This window comes from Scyliorhinus torazame, chromosome 17 (assembly GCF_047496885.1).
Source record: "Scyliorhinus torazame isolate Kashiwa2021f chromosome 17, sScyTor2.1, whole genome shotgun sequence".
Taxonomy (NCBI): Eukaryota; Metazoa; Chordata; class Chondrichthyes; order Carcharhiniformes; family Scyliorhinidae; genus Scyliorhinus; species Scyliorhinus torazame.
In genome coordinates, this window is record NC_092723.1 from 134909193 (window position 1) to 134929817 (window position 20625).

A 20625-nucleotide genomic window follows, 5' to 3' on the forward strand; every position below is an offset into this window, starting at 1 on the left:
AGTGCTTTCTGCAGAGAAAAAGAGGAAGTGAGAGCACTTAACTGTCTTCTCCGCTGCATTGGGAACTCCACTACCAGTGACAGGCAGTGGACCATCCAGCCCCAGTTTTCCCGTCGGTGACAGCACTTGGATTTGATCTAGGAGAATCACAACCTAGGTTTCCCTCGCGTTTGAATTGTCCTTTTTCCCCTGGGCAAAAATTGAATCAGTTGATACCAGGTCGGGACGTCAGGATCAAGGGCCCAATTGCTATTTTGGAAACTCTACCATGTCTCCATCACTTCCATGATCATCTGGGGCTAAGACCCCAAGCAGTGACCTCATTGGGTTTCAAAAACACCTCCCCAAAACTGACATTACACCTGTCATGGCTATTTTTATTTTATTTTTCTTAAAAGGTTTTCTTATAAAGTTTCTTTCTTTGTACTGGATTCTAGGATGTTTGCAATGTGCTTAATTCCTTTAGTGTCTAAAATTTCCTCTTTTGTTTCACTCCAGTTGCTACAATGCCGAGCAACAATCAAGGATGGCCGGAGGAGTTTGGATTTCGTATCAGTGGGAACGGTCCCTGTTACATTATTTCTGTACAAGAGGGCAGCAGTGCCTACGTTGCTGGTCTACAGCCGGGTGATCAAATTCTGGAGATAGAGGGACAGGATGTGTCATCCCTGAACTGTGACATGTTAATAAATCTAGCCAGACGTTGTAAAACTGTTCCTCCCAGTATTGGTGTTGTATCTCGCATTGAGCAGATAGATCTTTTGCCAGCAGCAGATGGAAGATTTGGTTTCAACTTGAGTGGTGAGAGTCCTTTACAGATTGAGGATTGTCTCCCGGATTCTCCTGCGGCTGAGTTTGGATTCAAGAGTGGTGACTATGTTCTGGAGGTCAATGGGATCCCAGTGAAACACTATGAGGTTGCTGCCGCCATGATAAAGGCCAATCATGGAAAACCATTGAAACTGGGAGTCCTGTGTTTTGGGAGGAGACAAAAACGGATCAGCAGCAGTATCCGAGAATATGTCCAGAATGCCGATGCAATACATCAGGAAAGGAAGTGTAAAGCTTTGGAATTCAATAAAAAGGTAGGAGATTACCTACCAAGCAGAAAGGACATGTTCATGATAACTTACAAAATTGCAATGTTGTTGGAATCTGTGAATAATGGGACTAACGCACAAAGAGTGAAAATAAATGCTTTAGTTCAGGCTTGACAATATTAAAGAGGATGCTTTCTCCCCAGAGTTAAATTGTGAATCTTTTCACAATTTACATTAAAAATGTTCCTACAAACACAATTGAAAAACATTCCCCTTTGGAGCCTGTTTCCCATTTGAATGATGTAGCACTGAAGAAAGGTACAAATATAGCTCACCAGGTTAGCTCTTGAACTACAGTTAACAGAAAAGGTAGAGGACACAGTTCAGCAGACTCAAGTTAAAGCCCACTGAACGGCACGGTCAGCTGGGTGTTTCTCAGTGCCTGCAGCACGAGAAAGACCCCTTTATTCAACGGCACCTTGCTGTATTCTTTGGCCTTGGCCAGGGTCTCTCCCTCGAGTAGTTATGCCTACTCACGGATCGGTCCATCATTTTTAAAGGCAGCCCCGATCTTTTGACCCCACTCTGCACCCTCACTGTGGCCTCAGGAACCCCCCACATCACCCAGCTTACCTCTTCCAGGTTCCTTGACCCCCGCCCCTCACCCCAACTCTTATGGGCAAGGCCCCCCCTCACGGGCCTGACCCCTGGCATGGGCATCCTGGGCACCTTGGCACTGCCAGCTTGACACCATGGCCGTGCCAAGGTGCCAGGTTGGCAGTGCCAGGGGGATTGCCAGGGTGCCACTGTTCCCTGTCCCAGACTACCCGGGGGCTTCAATTCCCCAGCAAGATCCCCGAGGTGCCATCACGACTTTGTGAACCAGCACCAAACTGCACCGGATTGCGGCCTCACCGTGGACGCCGGTGAATCCCATACACCAGATGAATTGGACGAGCGCATATTTAAACGAGCCTAACGATATAGGTCCACCCTCAAGCTTGTGGCAACAGACAGGATTACATATCAAGCACAAGTTTTATTTTTAACTCCAGACGTTCTTTATTTAAAGCTCAGCAGATCTAAATCCTTTGATAGTTCCAATAGTTATGACGGCTTTGACAGTTCCTGTAGTTTTGACAGCTTTGACGGTTCCAGTAGTTTTGACAGCTTTGACGGTTCCAGTAGTTTTGACAGCTTTGACGGTTCCAGTAGTTTTGACAGCTTTGACGGTTCCAATAGTTTTGACAGCTTTGGCAGCTCTTTCACAGCTCTAATGAATTTATGCACTTATCACGCACAATCGTGTTTACTTTTAACAATCCCAAAGAGTGCTTTGCCTCTCTGATAGGGTGTCTTACCACACTCTTAAGTGTCCAGGCACCATATAGAAAGGGTTACCTTTCCAAAGGGGTACCCTGGGCACAATTCAGCATTGTACCCAGCAAGGGTCTGGGTGTGCCAGGTGAATAGTGTGAGAGGGCAAAATTGCGATTCGCGCCAGGCACGCAAACCATTTTGTGATCACCCGGTCTGCTCCCAATGGCGATCCGGATCTTGACCAAAAATGGTGAGAACATCACCATTTGCATTAATTTCAACCTCACTAACGAGATTGAAGTCAAATGCAGCGGCCTCTCAGGAGTTACCCGACTCCTCAGCGGGAAGTCACATTTTGTTTTCCTTTTCAAAAACGTGAAGCTGGCGCAATGACATCGTGGGGAATTGAGGAGGTGCGTAGCTCTTTCCATTTACTGGCATCAGCTCAAGGGCACCGGAGCTACTGCCCCAGTGCTCGAGGGAGGTGCAGAGTTCAAAGTTGGGGATGGACTTGGTTGGGGAGCTGGAGCATTGCAGGTTGGGGATTGTCCCTGGGCCAGGAGGATGAGGGGCTTTGCATCTGTGAGGCTTTCTAGCCATCTTTAAATATTGTGGAGACTCATACCAGGGCCAAACCCTCCTAGGACAGAGCCCTGCTACAACTTCTGTCATGAAAGTCAATTTCACCTTAAACTGTGAGGAGCCTCTAGTTTCACAGCTGAAGGCCATTTCAAATGAGTGATTAGCCTTGTTTGTTGTGAGAGCACTTCATGCTCCTCAACTCAAGTGGGAGCTGAACCCACCGGCGACAGAAGCTCCCCAGAAATCAACTATTTCAAATGAGGGATTAGCTTTGTTGGTAGTGAGAGCATTTCGCCCTCCTGAACTCTCGAGCTGATGCCATGTCTCAGAGGATGATTAGTGCACTGCATGTCCAGCAACTTTTGATGCCTGAACTGTGTGCCTGTACTCTAGGAGTGTCCGCACCATAGAGGCAGCTGTCAACAATCAATCAAAACAGCAGCAACTCATCATGAGAGGTCATCTGGACGAAGGGGGAATGGGGGGGGGGAGGAAGGAGGGGGGTCTCGGTAATTGAGGTGTGGCCGATGGGATTGATGCCATGAGAGAGATGTTAACGTATCTTTGGAGGTCTTGTCTTCTTCCGACATTGGAAGGTGGTCCTCTTGGTCATGCTGCCCGCATTCACTGAAGCTGCCACTGCCTCCCAGACAGCTTTGCTGACCCTGCTGCTGGTTCTCTGACCCCCCTCGGGGGAACAAGATGTGCCGCCTCTCATCAACAGGGCCGAGAAACTTGGTCAGGTTGGCATCCCCAAAGCAAGGAGCAAGTCATGCCATACTTGTGTGTTGACTGGGAGTGAGTGGTGAGGGAGCGTTTCAAAGCTGCTCCCCTTGTTAGTGGCGATCAGCTGAGGCGTGAGTAGGGCGAATCAGATGGCGAGGGAGCCAGGCATGTCGAGATTCTTGAGGGGGCTCATTTTTGGGACTAATTGCGGTTGAATACAATCTCGCCAATGTGAATCACCCTGCCAAACTCGCCCAAAATTACACTTGGAAATCGTTCCGCTGAATCGCACCCGCTGACCAAGATCCACCTCCTGTCCATCTAAGGTCAGATCAGCTCTTACCTGGTCTAATCTGCACACTCTGGGTTAGACACTCCTGGCCTACCAAAATCATACTCCAATGGAGGCCGTTAAAGACCTAAATGCCCAGCTGCCTCCATAAACCATGTATGTAGAAACCCCAAACCAACGCAAAGATAGGAAGAGCCATTTTTAGGGATGGGACTTGGGTTTTCCAGGCTTGTCTGGGTTTTCCAGGCTTGTCTACATTTTCATCATCATTGACAGCTTCCCTGTTGTGGTGAAAATCTGGGCCCAGGTTACTTTTTAAAAATAAATTTAGAGGAGCCAATTATTTTCCAATTAAGGGGCAATTTAGCGTGGCCAATCCACCTAACCATCTTTGGGTTGTGGGGGTGAAACCCATGCAGACATGGGGAGTATGTGCAAACTCCACACGGACAGTGACCCAGGGCCGGGATTCGAACATGGGTCTTCAGTGCTGCAGTCCCAGTGCTGACCACTGCGCCACATGCCGCCCTGGGCCCAGGTTTCTTCAACTCCATCAGGCTGATGTGTCCTCTGGAGGACATAAAACTCAGATTAAACAATACCATTAAACACAGAGATAGACCCGATTTTAACTCCAGGCAGATGGATAACAAGGTTAGTTGGAACATCACCCACTGATCCTACTGCTCCAACAGCTTACTTCCCAAAAATTCCAGGCAGGAAGTTGGAAGAAATCTGTGTGGGTATTGGACCCGGTGGGGGTAAACGGGGTATTTGGGGAGTTTTATAGGCCGCTTTATAAATCAGAGGCTCTGACGGGGGTCGGGGGGGGGGGGGGGGGGATGCGGCGATTCCTGGATGGGTTGGAGTTTCCCAAGGTGTTCGAGGACCTGGTAGAGTGGTTGTGAGCACCCATTGGGCTGGTGGAGGTGATGAAGGGTACGGGGCAATGCAGGCAGGGAAGGCCCTGGGCCCAGATGGTTTTCGAATAGAATGTTATAAGAAGTTTTTGGGTGACCTGGGGCCACTGCTGGTAAGGGCTTTTAATGAGGCAAGGGAGTTTGCCTTGTCAAACTTTAAAAAATATATTTTTTATTCTCCTTTTTCATATTTTCTCCCAAATTTACACCCAACAATAAACAAAATCAGTAATGAATTTAATGTCAATCCCCATATCAATAACAACGATCCCATCCTCCCACCAAACCCCAGACATTAGCCCGCATGTCAACATAAACAATTGGCAAAAAGGAATCAGGAATCACCCATAGTCAACATTAACACATACAGTCCCTCTCCCCCAACCCTCTCAGCCCCCACCCCCCAATGTTCGATGTGATCCAATTCTCGAAAGTGCATAATGAATAACGCCCATGAATTGTAGAACCCCTCCATCCTTTCCGTCAGTTCAAATTTGACCTTTTCAAGCGTCAAGAATTCTAGCAGGTCCCCCCGCCACACCAGAGCACAGAGTGGAGAGATTGATCTCCACCCTAACAGGATCCGTCTTCGGGCGATCAACGAGGCGAAGGCTACAACATCTGCCTCCATGGCCGTTTCCAACCCCGGCTGGTCCGACACCCCAAATATGACCTCCCGAGGGCCCGGGTCCAGTATCACGTGCACCACTTTAGAGATTACCCTAAAAACTTCGTTCCAGTAATCCCCCATCTTTGGACAGGACCAAAACATATGAACATGGTTTGCGGGCCTCCCCCGCAACATTCACACACATCTTCTACCCCCTCAAAGAGCTGGCTCGTCGTCGCCCTTGTAAGATGTGCTCTATACACCACCTTCAGCTTTATCAGCCCCAACCTCGCACACGAGGTGGAAGCGTTCACCCTCCGGAGCACCTCACACCAGAACCCCTCCTCCATACCCTCTCCCAACGCTTCCTCCCACTTTGCCTTGATCCCTTTTAGCGGCGCCTTCTCCCCCTCCAAAACAGCCCCGTAAACCACCGATACAACCTCTTCTCCAGTCCTCCTGTCGTCAGCACCTCCTCCAGCAATGTGGAAGCCGGCTCCACTGGGAAGTTCTGTATTTCCTTTCTGGCAAAGTCTCGAACCTGCATGTAACTAAATATTTCCCCCTGCTCCAGCCCATACTTCGCTCCCAGCTCCTTCAATCCCGCAAAACAACCCCAAGAAACAAATCTTTTAGTGTCCTAATTCCTTTCTCCTTCCATCTCCGAAAATTTCCATCACACTTTCCCGGCTTAAATCTACGGTTCCCCCGGATCGGCATTTCCCTTGACCCTGCCCCCAACCCAAAGTGCTGTCGAAACTGCCTCCAAATTCTCAAGAAGCTATTAGTACCGGACACCCTGAGTATCTCCCCGGAGCCGTCTGGAGCGGCGCTGTCGCTAGCACCTTCAATTCCGACCCCCTACCCAAACTCTCCTCCATTCTGACCCATTGGGAGTCAACCCCTCTGACCCAACTCAGCCTTGTCAAACTTAATAAATGATTAATGGGCAGCAAATATAGCCATGGTAAAGAAGTGGTTTGTGAAGTGGGTAGTGAGAGACGGGTCGGTATGGGAGTGGATGGACATTAACTTGGGGGCATTGCTGACGGTGCCTCTGCCGTTCTCGCTGGGCAGGTGCTCCACAAGCCCGGTAGTGGCGGCGGCCTGAGAGTGTGGGGACAGTGGCGGCAGCACCTGAGGCTGCAGGGGGCCTTGGTTTGGGCACCGATTTGTGGGAATCACAGCTTTGGTCCGGGGGGTTTGATGCAGGGTTCCGGGGGTGGCGGCGGATGGGGATTGAGCAGTATGGGGACCTGTTTGAGGGGGGGAAGCTTTTCGAACTTGGAGGGGTTGGTAGAGGAGTATGAGCTGCCCAGCGGGAATGGGTTCTGGTACTTACAGGTTCGGGACTATGTGAGGAAAAGGGGGTCGTCCTTTCCTGACCTTGCGCCCCCGGGGTTGCAGGACAAAGTGGTGTCGAAAGCAGGGGTTTGTGAGGGCCGGGTGTTGGAGATTTAGAAAGAATTAATGGACTGGGACGGTGCCCTGATAGGAGAAGCTAAGCGGAAGTGAGAGAAAGAGCTGGTTAGAGTGCTGGAGGAAGGACTATGGGAGGAGGCGCTGAGGATGGTGAATGCATCCCCTTTGTGTGCTAGGCTTAGCCTCATCCAATTTAAAGTAGTTCACAGGGCACATATGACAGTGGCCAGAATGAGTAGGTTTTTTGAGGGGGCGGAAGATAGGTGTGGGCTATGCGGGTGTGGCGGGGGGGGGGGTGGGTAGGGGGGGGGGGGGAGAGAGGGTAACAGCAGGGAGGATGGGGTGCGGGCGTTTTGGTTATTTATTCGTTATAAGATTTCCAGATCGTTCTCATTTTGGTTAAAAGAAAATTTGTGTGACCCAGAGGCCACAAGCTAACACCAGATAGGTGATGTGTTTGGCCCCCAGAGCCTTCTCTCTTCTTGCTCCACAAGGGCCTCTTATAATGTTGGCTCCTATTCCTGAATGTCTTCACCTGACATGAAAGTCACATTGGGTATTTGCTCATGCTCAAGGTTTCCAGCAAAATTTACAGTTCTTATGAGCATAGGGAGTACATATTTCATTACTCTGGGCACTACAAGAGTGGGGTTGCCATTGGCATTTATTGTCAGGCCTTGGCGGGGAAATTAGCATCTCCTGTTGCAAATTTGTGCTATCCATAAAACCAGAGATCAGCTAGCAGAAACCTGTGTAAAAATTAATGCCTCTGAAAGTATTATTCCCAGTTTCTGTTTGCACTCCTGCAATATCCTATTCTCTTTATCGTCAAACAAGATTTGCACTAAAATAATAACTAATTAGTCATTTACCAGTACTGGTGAGATCACCACGTCCCCCCCCCACCCCACTAGCCTCCCCATCAATCACTCCCATCAGGGACCCCCATCAGAGAGCCGCATTAGTTACTCCTGTCTGAAAGCTGAAGAGCAGTCCAGGCAGTGCAGTGAAAGATCACTGCATTTTCACTGACCCTTCCCTAAAATCTGCCGCCTCAGGCAAATCTGTTCAAAACAGCAGTTGTTGCAACTGTCAGAAGTACACTTGAAAGAGCTTAAAATCTCCTGACAGCCTCATATTCACAGAAGAAAGCACTTAGCTCCTTTTGATGTGGTGATCAATCACAGCAAGACTGTTTATAAAAATTGTTGTTAACATCAAAGTCGGGTACTTGAGATGCATTCAAGCACAAAGGGAAAACAATCTACCAAGCACCCATCTCTGGACTAATAAAACTGTCAATCACTGGCTTGTAAAATGTATTGCTGTGTGAAATTGAAAAGAAAACTTGCATTTCAAAGGCTGTCAGGGGATTTGAAGCCCTTTACTTGGCTTTGGAGGAAGCTTCCGACACTTGTAACAGCTGCTGCTACAAACACGTTTGTTTGAGGCAGCACATGCTGGGGTACGGTAAGTGAAAATACAGTAATCTTTCACTGCCTGGACTACTCTTCAGCTTTCAGGCAGGGGTCTCTAATGGGTGTAGAGGGAGTGGTCTGTTGGGGGGGATGTGGGGGGTTGGTGGGTGGGCCATTAGGGGAGATGAGATTGGGTCACCCCAATGTGTGAGTGCTGAGGGGGGGAGCTGACCTATTATTTCTGTGTTGGGGGCGGAGGATGCCCCTAATTGTCAGCTGGGGGGGGGGGGGAGGGGAGGGTGGCGAGGGCGACGAGGGCAGGATTTGTTTTGAGGGGGGACGGGGGCGTCTCAGTTCTACACTGACCCCCTTGACACACCTAGAGGTCCACTGAGTCAGAGCCACGCTTGGGCAAACCTGCACCAAAGCCCGCCTGGTGAATTTCCCTCTGTGGGAGTTGGTGCGTAACAGGAGACTGGTGAATCAGGCCGTTAGTTACATTGAAATGTATGCAAATCACCAATTTGCATCCTCCTGCCGGAGCAGGGTAGGTAGCACGCCAAGACTACTGGCAGGGGATTGGAGCATTGCAAAGGGTTTGCCGGCCAGCATCATTCCTGTTTTCGGGCGACCCGCCATTCTGTGCCAGAGAGGGAATCCTGATATTGGCAACGGCTGATGGAGAATCCACTCCCATATCTTTCAGCGTAACATTCTTCAATAACCCTTCACCTTTCACTGTGGTACTCTCAGATAAACCCTACACAAGCACTTCCCAGATTATTTTTCATACAATCCTAGTTTAACATTTGAAAATTAATGGGACCTCAACAAAAACAAAACACCAATAAAGCTGCATATTAACATTCAATGTATAATTATTGAAGTTTAAATATTATGGATCAACATATATTACATCATATAAATATGAACATATGTGTTTTTAAAGCATTGTGTAAAAATGTTATTTGATGTACTGATCAGGCCTGTTTTGGCACATACAAGCATATTGTGGTTCTCACTTACACTAGCTATGTAGCTGTGACTTGAAAAACATTCATTTAACTGCAGATGCAATGAGGAAAATAACTGCAATCCCTAATTGACTGCATATGTGGCATATCCGTAACATACACAACACAGAAATATGATTGGTGAGGCTTGATTCCAGCTCTAAAGATAGTTATGTATGGTGTTATGTCTTGTACTTCACCCTGCAATTCATTATCATATCTTGAAGATCAAACGAGATTGACATGATTTTAGTTCCTGCGACCCTTTTCACTGTTTCTGATCTACATTTCAGGAACTCTGCCCTACAACTTTCACCGTAACACAGTAATATACTCTACACGTATATCTGTAACATTGTCTAATATATCCTACTGTAATGCACAGTGATATACCCCATATTAAAACACTATGATATATCCCGCACCATCTCACTGTCACACTCTCTTTGATCAATTTTACAGGGCCTCTAGGCACTTTATTTTTGTACCTTATTTTTGCTCCAGTACTTAATTAATTTTCAACAGGCAAGATTGGTGAAGCAAGTCAGCCTTGTGGGCGATATTTAAGCCCCAGTCACTTAATTGGTCAACGGCAGCCCTACCCTGTGATCAAGGTTGTGGAGGGCATGGTAGAAATCTTCCACCCGAGGAGCTACCGACCAATCTGAGATGCATTGTTCAAAAGCAGCAGAGAAAGCAATGGTTGTTGTCAGCAATGCACCCACTTGAAGCTAAGGATCACCAAGGGACCCAGATCACAGGTGAGCGATAGCAGGATGGGGATCGTGAGAGGAGAGAGAGGGAGTCAGCAGCAAGAGCAGGGTGGCTCTTAGTATCCCCTCCCTTGCTGATGCCTAGTCCCTCAATCGGGCACCAAGCACCTTTAAACGAGGGACCCTTGCCCCCCCCCCCCCCCCCCCCAACCTTAGGGAAACCGATAAGCAATGCCAACAGTCTTTCAGGCTTCCCACATGGCAGGTTCTCTGCCCGCTGCTCGGTGAACAGTGCAGCAGTAGGGTGACGTCCTAAGCGGACATTAATTGTCCACATAAGGGCCTCCATAGGAGGTGGGGTGGGAAACCCATCCAGGAGCAGAGGTGGGAAGGTGACAGGGTCCCTACCCGCCACCTTCCTGAACAATTAAATATCCTCGCCATCAATCTTGCCTCGGGGAGCACATTAAATTCCACCCTTTGTGTATGAATTGAGTTGTGACTTTGCTGTGTGTCAACTGTTTCTGTGTGTTTTCCCAAATACTTCTGGAAGATTTTTTATTCATTTGAAATATGTTTATAGGGCAAAAGTGACACAGAAAAAAAGTTACAGATCCACTTATGTAATTCCATTGCAATTTCCTGGGTGCAGGTCATTACACGTGCAGAGAAAACTGCCAACACTACCTCAGGGAGAGAAATATTGTCATACTGCTGCATTTCACTGGCTGCAGGAGATTAAAGTGACAGGCCATCAATGTCTTAAAATGGTCAAAAATCACACTGCAGATAACTGTTATAAGGAGGGACAGGAAATAACAGAAACGGACAGAAAACTACAGAAAGCCACAGTAGTCTTTCCACGCATATTGTCTGAATCTGAATGGTCTATCCAGTATTGTTCCTGAGAGGTAGAAGAAGTTTCGTACACTCAAGGCCCGCAGTAAAAATTTATCACAAAATGGATTGTAAGATCAAGTCCTGCCTGCTTGCTCTTATTTACAAGCAGAAGGTGGTGTAATCTGCACCCTCGACCCCTGCTATGCTCCACCAAAACCAAGGGAAGTACGGTAGCATTGTGGATAGCACAATTGCTTCACAGCTCCAGGGTCCCAGGTTCGATTCCGACTTGGGTCACTGTCTGTGCGGAGTCTGCACATCCTCCCTGCGTGGGTTTCCTCTGGGTGCTCCGGTTTCCTCCCACAGTCCAAAGATGTGCAGGTTAGGTGGGATTGGCCATGATAAATTGCCCTTAGTGTCCAAAATTGCCCTTAGAGTTGGGTGGGGTTACTGGGTTATGGGGATAGGGTGGAGGTGTTGACCCTGGGTACGGTGCTCTTTCCAAGAGCCGGTGCAGACTCGATGGGCCGAATGGCCTCCTTCTGCACTGTAAATTCGATGATAATGTATGATAAGAAAATTCCAGCAGCCTATGTTAGAGATGGGGATTCAGCCCATTTCTCGTCAACAAGCAGCTTGGGGAGCACTCAACAAGATACGGTCATCCTCTTTAACCATTCGCCAAGGTGAAGAGGTGGGTGTCAGTTTGGTGCAAGCCCCATGTCAGAGTGTTTAACTCTGCAATAGAACATGAGCCAAGATGAGTGTTGGGGAAGATGGCGTCTCTGATATCTCTGCAGCTGTATCTTGCATCTGTGTGTTTCTCACTGCTCCTGTTCTGTTCTTTATTCTCCACTATGCTGACCAATATTTATTTTTTGAATGCAGGTTGATGCTGTGCTTGGGGAACAGCCTGAAGTGAAAGAGAAGCTGTTCACCCTCCTGAAGCAGTATGCAGCTGAGCGCAAGGTTGATTACTTGGCTTATGCACTCCCTATGATTTTGAGCACCGAAGAGCAGCAACAACTCATTGATGACATCAGGTAGGAATCGGACAGAGAACGTAATAGAACAGAGGAAAAGCACTAGGATCTTGTGACACAGCTGCATCACAATGAGTACACAGGACTTAAAGCTAACTCTCTGCCCACAAAAAATTACATCCCTCCATTCCCTACATCCACTGGCAGATCATTGCATTCCACAATGAGGGAATGTGCAATTCTCCTGGACCAAGATAACCATCGCACTCCTCCCTTGGGCTAAGCTTGCCCCACCAGGCCCAGTTGTCATCAATGGAGGGTACTTCAGATACATTTAAGCCTGACCATGTGAAGGAGAAAACAAACTTCAGAAAAATAAGGCAAAAATGGGACCTGATCAATTTGCAATGGTCAAAAACAGATTGATACGCTACCACTTGAATTTCAGGAGTTCATCAACCCCTCATACTACCTTTCACCCCCTGAAATTAACTCGCCATTCCCCACACCATGAAATGAACTCACCATCTCTCACCCCTGAAATTGACACACCATCCTCACCTGTTGAAATTGACTCACCATGTCCCACGCCCTAAAGTTAACTCACCACCCCTCACCTCCTAGAATTAACATACTATTCTTCACACCCTGAAATTAACTCTCCTTTGATTGATAGTTTAATGCTTATAAACATTATTGTTATGATTGACAGCTGCTGACCACTTCCAAATAGCTAAGCGGTTTCACTTCCTCTTTTCTAACTACAGAACGCACTTAGCATTGTTGAAGTGTTCAACAGCTGTCAATTATAACAAAAATGGTTATAAACATTGTGGTTAGGATCAATGGAGGGTACTTCAGATACATTTAAGCCTGACCACTGTGTTTAAACCATTAAGCTGTCAATTAAGGGCAAGTTAAAGGAACTGCACTGTGAAATTGAATGAATTCTTAGCATTTCAAGCTTTTCAAGTGTTGTGGGCTTTCTAGGAAGGCTCTGACACTTCAAAAAGCAGTAGCTTCAAAAGCATAGGGCTGAGGGAGCAAATGTATGGAAAGAGAAAGTATTCCTGGCTTGATTCTTTACCAAACTGTCTGGACTACTCATCAGCTGTCAGGCAAACCACTTCAGAGTTTAAACCGGTCAGACCAGGTTGAAGATCTTGAACAGAGGTCTGCCTAATATCACTACGCCAAGAGTGTTCTTCAGGTTGCCCAGGGCTGGAAGGGGCTGTCCAGACCGAGGACCCCCCCCCCCCCGACCCCCCACCTCCTGCTGACAGCGGCAGAGAGGCACATGAGCAATGGGTTGACCCCCTTGACCCTGCTCGGGGTCCATTTCTCTAGGACTGTGCTTGGCAAAACTTATACCAAAGAGCGCCAGGTGGAATTCCTGCTGTGGGGTTGGAGCATAACGTGGGGGGGGATTTGGGCTTCCAGCCTGTTAATTGCATTCTAATGAATGCAAATCAACTGCTGGCATCTTCTGCCTGGCATAGGATCATGTTCATTCGGACGGGACTGGAGACTGGGGACAGGTCTGCTGCCTGGCATTGATCCCATTTTTAGGGATCCCCAACGCAGGAATCTCCCCCTGAGATTCTTGATCTTAGCGGCTGGGAATGGAGAATCCCACCTTCCTCCATACCCTGAAAACAACTCACCATCCCTCACACCCTGAAATCAACTCGCCATCCCTCATAGGCTGAAATCAACACATCATCCCGCACACACTGAAATCAGCTCACCATCCCTCACACCCTGAAATCAACTCCTCATCCCTCACACGCTGAAATCAACTCGCCGTCCCTCACACGCTGAAATCAACTCGCCGTCCCTCACACGCTGAAATCAACACGCCGTCCCTCACACGCTGAAATCAACTCGCCATCCCTCACACGCTGAAATCAACTCCTCATCCCTCACACGCTGAAATCAACTCATCATTCCTCACACACTGAAATCAACTCATCATCCCTCACACACTGAAATCAACTCAACATCCCTCACACGCTGAAATCAACTCATCATCCCTCACACGCTGAAATCACCTCACCATCCCTCACACGCTGAAATCAACTCATCATCCCTCACACGCTGAAATCAACTCATCATCCCTCACACGCTGAAATCAACTCATCATCCCTCACACGCTGAAATCAACTCATCATCCCTCACACGCTGAAACCAACTCCTCATCCCTCACACGCTGAAATCAACTCATCATCCCTCACACGCTGAAATCACCTCACCATCCCTCGCACGCTGAAATCAACTCGCCGTCCCTCACACGCTGAGATCAACTCGCCATCCCTCACACGCTGAGATCAACTCGCCATCCCTCACACGCTGAAATCAACTCATCATCCCTCACACGCTGAAATCAACTCATCATCCCTCACACGCTGAAATCAACTCATCATCCCTCACACGCTGAAATCAACTCATCATCCCTCACACACTGAAATCAACTCCTCATCCCTCACACGCTGAAATCAACTCCTCATCCCTCACACGCTGAAATCCACTCACCATCCCTCACACGCTGAAATCAACTTGCCATCCCTCACATGCTGAAATCACCTCAACATCCGTCGCACGCTGAAATCAACTCGCCGTCCCTCACACGCTGAAATCAACAAGCCATCCCTCACACGCTGAAATCAACTCATCATTCCTCACACACTGAAATCAACTCATCATCCCTCACACACTGAAATCAACTCATCATCCCTCACATGCTGAAATCACCTCAACATCCCTCACACGCTGAAATCAACTCATCATCCCTCACACGCTGAAATCAACTCATCATCCCTCACACGCTGAAATCAACTCATCATCCCTCACACGCTGAAATCAACTCATCATCCCTCACACGCTGAAATCAACTCATCATCCCTCACACGCTGAAACCAACTCCTCATCCCTCACACGCTGAAATCAACTCATCATCCCTCACACGCTGAAATCACCTCACCATCCCTCGCACGCTGAAATCAACTCACCGTCCCTCACACGCTGAGATCAACTCGCCGTCCCTCACACGCTGAAATCAACTCATCATCCCTCACACGCTGAAATCAACTCCTCATCCCTCACGCACTGAAATCAACTCCTCATCCCTCACACGCTGAAATCAACTCCTCATCCCTCACACGCTGAAATCCACTCACCATCCCTCACACGCTGAAATCAACTTGCCATCCCTCACATGCTGAAATCACCTCAACATCTGTCGCACGCTGAAATCAACTCGCCGTCCCTCACACGCTGAAATCAACTCACCGTCCCTCACACGCTGAAATCACCTCACCATCCCTCGCACGCTGAAATCAACTCACCGTCCCTCACACGCTGAGATCAACTCGCCATCCCTCACACGCTGAAATCAACTCATCATCCCTCACACGCTGAAATCAACTCATCATCCCTCACACGCTGAAATCAACTCCTCATCCCTCACACACTGAAATCAACTCCTCATCCCTCACACGCTGAAATCAACTCCTCATCCCTCACACGCTGAAATCCACTCACCATCCCTCACACGCTGAAATCAACTTGCCATCCCTCACATGCTGAAATCACCTCAACATCCGTCGCACGCTGAAATCAACTCGCCGTCCCTCACACGCTGAAATCAACTCACCGTCCCTCACACGCTGAAATCAACTCGCCGTCCCTCACACGCTGAAATCAACTCGCCGTCCCTCACACGCTGAAATCAACTCCTCATCCCTCACACGCTGAAATCAACTCATCATTCCTCACACACTTAAATCAACTCATCATCCCTCACATGCTGAAATCACCTCAACATCCCTCACACGCTGAAATCAACTCATCATCCCTCACATGCTGAAATCACCTCACCATCCCTCACACGCTGAAATCAACTCATCATCCCTCACACGCTGAAATCAACTCATCATCCCTCACACGCTGAAATCAACTCATCATCCCTCACACGCTGAAATCAACTCATCATCCCTCACACGCTGAAATCAACTCACCGTCCCTCACACGCTGAGATCAACTCGCCGTCCCTCACATGCTGAAATCACCTCAACATCTGTCGCACGCTGAAATCAACTCATCATCCCTCACACGCTGAAATCAACTCATCATCCCTCACACGCTGAAATCAACTCCTCATCCCTCACACGCTGAAATCAACTCCTCATCCCTCACACGCTGAAATCCACTCACTGTCCCTCACACGCTGAAATCAACTCACCGTCCCTCACACGCTGAAATCAACTCGCCGTCCCTCACATGCTGAAATCAACTCATCATCCCTCACACGCTGAAACCAACTCCTCATCCCTCACACGCTGAAATCAACTCTCCATCCCTCACACACTGAAATGACCTCACACGCTGAAATCAACTCGCCGGCCCTCACACGCTGAAATCAACTCGCCATCCCTCACACGCTGAAATCAACTCGCCGTCCCTCACACACTGAAATCATCTCACCCTCCCTCACACACTGAAATGACCTCACACGCTGAAATCAACTCCCCGGCCCTCACACGCTGAAATCAACTCGCCATCCCTCACACGCTGAAATCAACTCGCCGTCCCTCACATGCTGAAATCAACTCTCCATCCCTCACACACTGAAATGACCTCACACGCTGAAATCAACTCGCCGGCCCTCACACGCTGAAATCAACTCGCCATCCCTCACACGCTGAAATCAACTCGCCGTCCCTCACACACTGAAATCATCTCACCCTCCCTCACACACTGAAATGACCTCACACGCTGAAATCAACTCGCCGGCCCTCACACGCTGAAATCAACTCGCCATCCCTCACACGCTGAAATCAACTCGCCGGCCCTCACACGCTGAAATCAACTTGCCATCCCTCACACGCTGAAATCAACTCGCCATCCCTCACACACTGAAATTATCTCACCCTCCCTCACACACTGAAATCAACTCGCCGTCCCTCACACACTGAAATTATCTCACCCTCCCTCACACACTGAAATCAACACATCATCCCTCACACACTGAAATTATCTCACCCTCCCTCACACGCTGAAATCAACTCTCCATCCCTCACACCCTGAAATCAACACATCATCCCTCACATACTGAAATTATCTCACCCTCCCTCACACACTGAAATTAACTCTCCATCCCTCACACCCTGAAATCAACTCACCATTCCTCACACTGTTGCGAATAATAACTGAGATTAAATATATCATCAATTGTGCTCAAATGGGCATATCACATTTGCCCTCGGTAAGTGATGCATCCTTTTTTTGTTTCACATTTTCTCTATCATTCTTTGTTCCCCAATCTATGGACAGAATTATCCCAACCCACCCATGCAGGCTTGGCAGTGGTGTACAAAATCTGGCCAGAACCAAAATACTCAGAAACCCATGGCGTAAAATTATCTTGCAATTTTCCAATAATAATAATAATAATCTTTATTGTCACAAGGTGGCTTACATTAACACTGAAATGTAGTTACTGTGAAAAGCCCCTAGTCACCGCATAGCGGGTCGGTCACCCTGTGACAGGTGGCAAGAATTCCATTTTCATCATTTGCAGCTCATGAATACTCATTAAAACAGCTGCCTGCCGGTTTCACATCAGGGCTTCTAATCTTGCATAAAGCCAGCGGGAAATCAGATCAGTGTCAAACCCGATTTCTAAAGAGCGGCCGGGACATTCGGAGGAAAATGTCAGTGACACTCCAGATCCATGGCCGATTGGAGGAGTCCCAGAGGCTACAGGCGCAGGAGATGTCACCGGCAATGCATGGCACCAAAGCCAACATTGCTAGGGTGGCGACTGCAGTGGTGAACCTGGTGCACGGCTTTGGCAATATGAGTGAAGGTGTCCAAGGTGTGGCGCAGTTGGTGACATCTGTGGCTGAGGGCCTCAACAGACTATCCGACTCGATGGGGGACATGACCCAGTACCAGACTGATCTTGGTGAGGCGTTGTCGAGCTTGTCCCAGTCGTAGGTGGATCAATCACTGAGGAGCATCGCGGTGGGCGCCAACACCACGATGCAGACAGGGCTGGCACAGCCAGCTGATGCAGGGACAGCCGGGACTCAATCCAGCTGCCTCTCCTTCCCGAGCTGAACCCAAGGGCCCTATGGGCACCGACCAGGAGGAGGGGCCGTTGAGTAGCAACCCAGACCCATCCTATGGACTGACGTCGATGGCCACCAGATCTCCCAAGTTCCACCCTTCTGATGAGGCCATGTCTCAAAGCCAGCACACGGAATAGAGTGGCACAGCTGTGCATGTGCTGCTGACAAGTGCACCGGGGCTCTCTGGCCCTCGAGTCCCCAGAGGGCATCGAAGGCCACGGGATGAGGTAAGCAGCTGGCTGCCTCCACCTCTGATGTGCATCCTGGGGAGACACCTAGACATAGCGGTAGAGCAAGGAAGGCAAAGAATATCGAGGATCATTGAGGGCACTGGGGAAGCGAGGGTGGATGGGGGGGTTAAGGAGTAGAGTGTTCATTTGGGGGGGTTGGAGAGGTGGCTTTGTGGGGGGTTTTGGGGGGGAAGAGAGGTGGTGATAATGGGCAGCACTATCAAGATTGAATTGGATTGGTTTATTGTCACGTGTACCGAGGTACAGTGAAAAGTATTGCTGTGCATGCAATTCAGACAGATCATTCCATACATGAAAAGAATAGTGGGGCACTGGTGTACACTTGTACGAGGAACATTAAAATACCCTCAACACAACCAGTATGATGCCTCTGGCTCTTTGTACGGCGATGTGGGCCAACCACCATTCCCATGCCCCATACCCCCCAGACATGCCCCCCGCCCCCACCTTCCCACCCGACATGCTCTGCCCTTGCAAACCCAGCCACGGACATGTGCACGGGGCCCATATGCCGGTGCTCGGAGGTTGGCTGCTGCATCTGTGGTCAAGCCTCCCGCAATGTGCAAGCACTGTGCCCAGGCATCAAGGTGTGATTAGGATGCTAGGCAATGAGCCCCACATGCTACATGGCGCACCCACCCACGGGGATCAACCTGGGATGTATGAAGTGCTCACTTAACCATGACTGGCAATTCCCTATTAGCAATAGCCTTCGCGGTCAGTGGGAGTTGTGGGTGGTCAGCAGGGCAGACAGGCAAGAGTTGACATGGCGGACCCGTGCACGTCCGCCCCCAACCAGCCCATGCCCAATGGGAGCTGCACCCCCCGGTTGCCCCCCCCCCTCTCCGAGCACAGGGCAGCATGCCCAGTGCCAATGGGCTCACTGCCTGTGAGCGAAGATGGCTGCTCACCTCCTCGGCTCCCCGCAGCAGCCCATCCACCAGGTTCACGTTTTTCAAAAGAAGTACTAATTGGCGCTGGTATGAGCACTTGCTGGGGAGGCCACTGAATGATGAGAGGCCGTTGGATATGGGCTGCTATTAATTATATGGAAATACGGCTTAAGTGGTGATAATTGGTTTCTCGCCACGATACGGTGAAATTGCGATTTCGCCTATGGGAGCGGGCCGGTTGCATCGCAAACTGTTTGGTGCCCAGCATGATTCTTGTTTCCCACCTCTCCCACTATTCACTGGCCTCGTCTAGCTTGAGCGAGAGCGCAACGATGCCAGAGAATCGCACCCTTAATCTCAAAATGGGAGAACTGCATCCTATATTTTTCTTTCTCTCTCAATGTCTCTCTCTCTGTTTGCCTATGGTACTGTCTGTGTCGTTCTCTATTTTTGAGGCTTTCCCTGAGCTTCTACATTTGTATGTATGGGTAGAATTTTCTGAAAAATAGGCGGAGTGGCACAGCAGACAGGAAAGACAGCGAGGAAGCCACCAGCCCAAAGGTGACTTTCCCGCCGCATTGTTTGGCTCATGAATGAAATGGCGTGTATGACAACATCATGCTGGCGAGGTCGACTCTGATTGAGTTGCCCTGCTAGCATAACCGGTTTTAAATAGGGCACCCCAAAACAAGAAATTAAAAATAGGTCCCCCTCCCCACCAGCACCACTCACGAAAACCTCAAGCAACATACCCTCCCCTCAACATGGAACACTCCACCCCCATGGAACACACACCCACGCAACCGTGCCCCCCCACGAAGAACCCTCCCCCTCCCAGAATAGCCCCTGACAGCCACGTGGCACTGCCCGCATATGAGCCTTTCCCACCTGAGCTTTGTACTCACCTGAACTCCTCTGGCGAGTTCAGCTTGTCAGATGCACGCCCTGGGTGACATGTCGTGATTCATGTTCCTGGCCCTCTATCTAACGGGAGGGGGGGACACACATCTGATATTGACATTTAACTGTATTCAAATTGGGATCGTGATGTTCAGTGTTGTGATTCCCATTAAGCCATTGTCAAGGGATGGAGACTATCGCTCCCAGAAATCCCCCTGCCATAAACTGCGTTTTGGGACTCCCGTGGGATTTCCCTCTCCCACATCCCATTCCCCCCCCCTCCCACAGCCCATCCCGCCCCCTCCCACAGCCCACACTGCCCCATCCCACAGCCCATCATGCCCCTTCCCACGGCCCACCCCGCCCCCTCCCACGGCCCACCCCGCCCCCTCCCACGGCCCACCCCGCCCCCTCCCACGGCCCACCCCGCCCCCTCCCACGGCCCACCCCGCCCCCTCCCACGGCCCACCCCGCCCCCTCCCACGGCCCACCCCGCCGCCTCCCACGGCCCACCCCGCCGCCTCCCACGGCCCACCCCGCCCCCTCCCACGGCCCACCCCGCCCCCTCCCA

General features: G+C 49.6%; 1 protein-coding gene across 1 annotated transcript in view; it reads left to right on the plus strand.

Moving 5' to 3' along the window:
- grid2ipb (glutamate receptor, ionotropic, delta 2 (Grid2) interacting protein, b) overlaps nucleotides 1-20625 on the plus strand; it is a 250484-nt gene that overhangs the window by 10701 nt on the left and 219158 nt on the right. Inside the window, exons 2-3 of the mRNA XM_072481106.1 lie at nucleotides 499-1085; nucleotides 11785-11939. Coding sequence (XP_072337207.1) covers nucleotides 499-1085; nucleotides 11785-11939 — 742 coding nt within the window. The remainder of the gene's footprint in view (nucleotides 1-498; nucleotides 1086-11784; nucleotides 11940-20625) is intronic.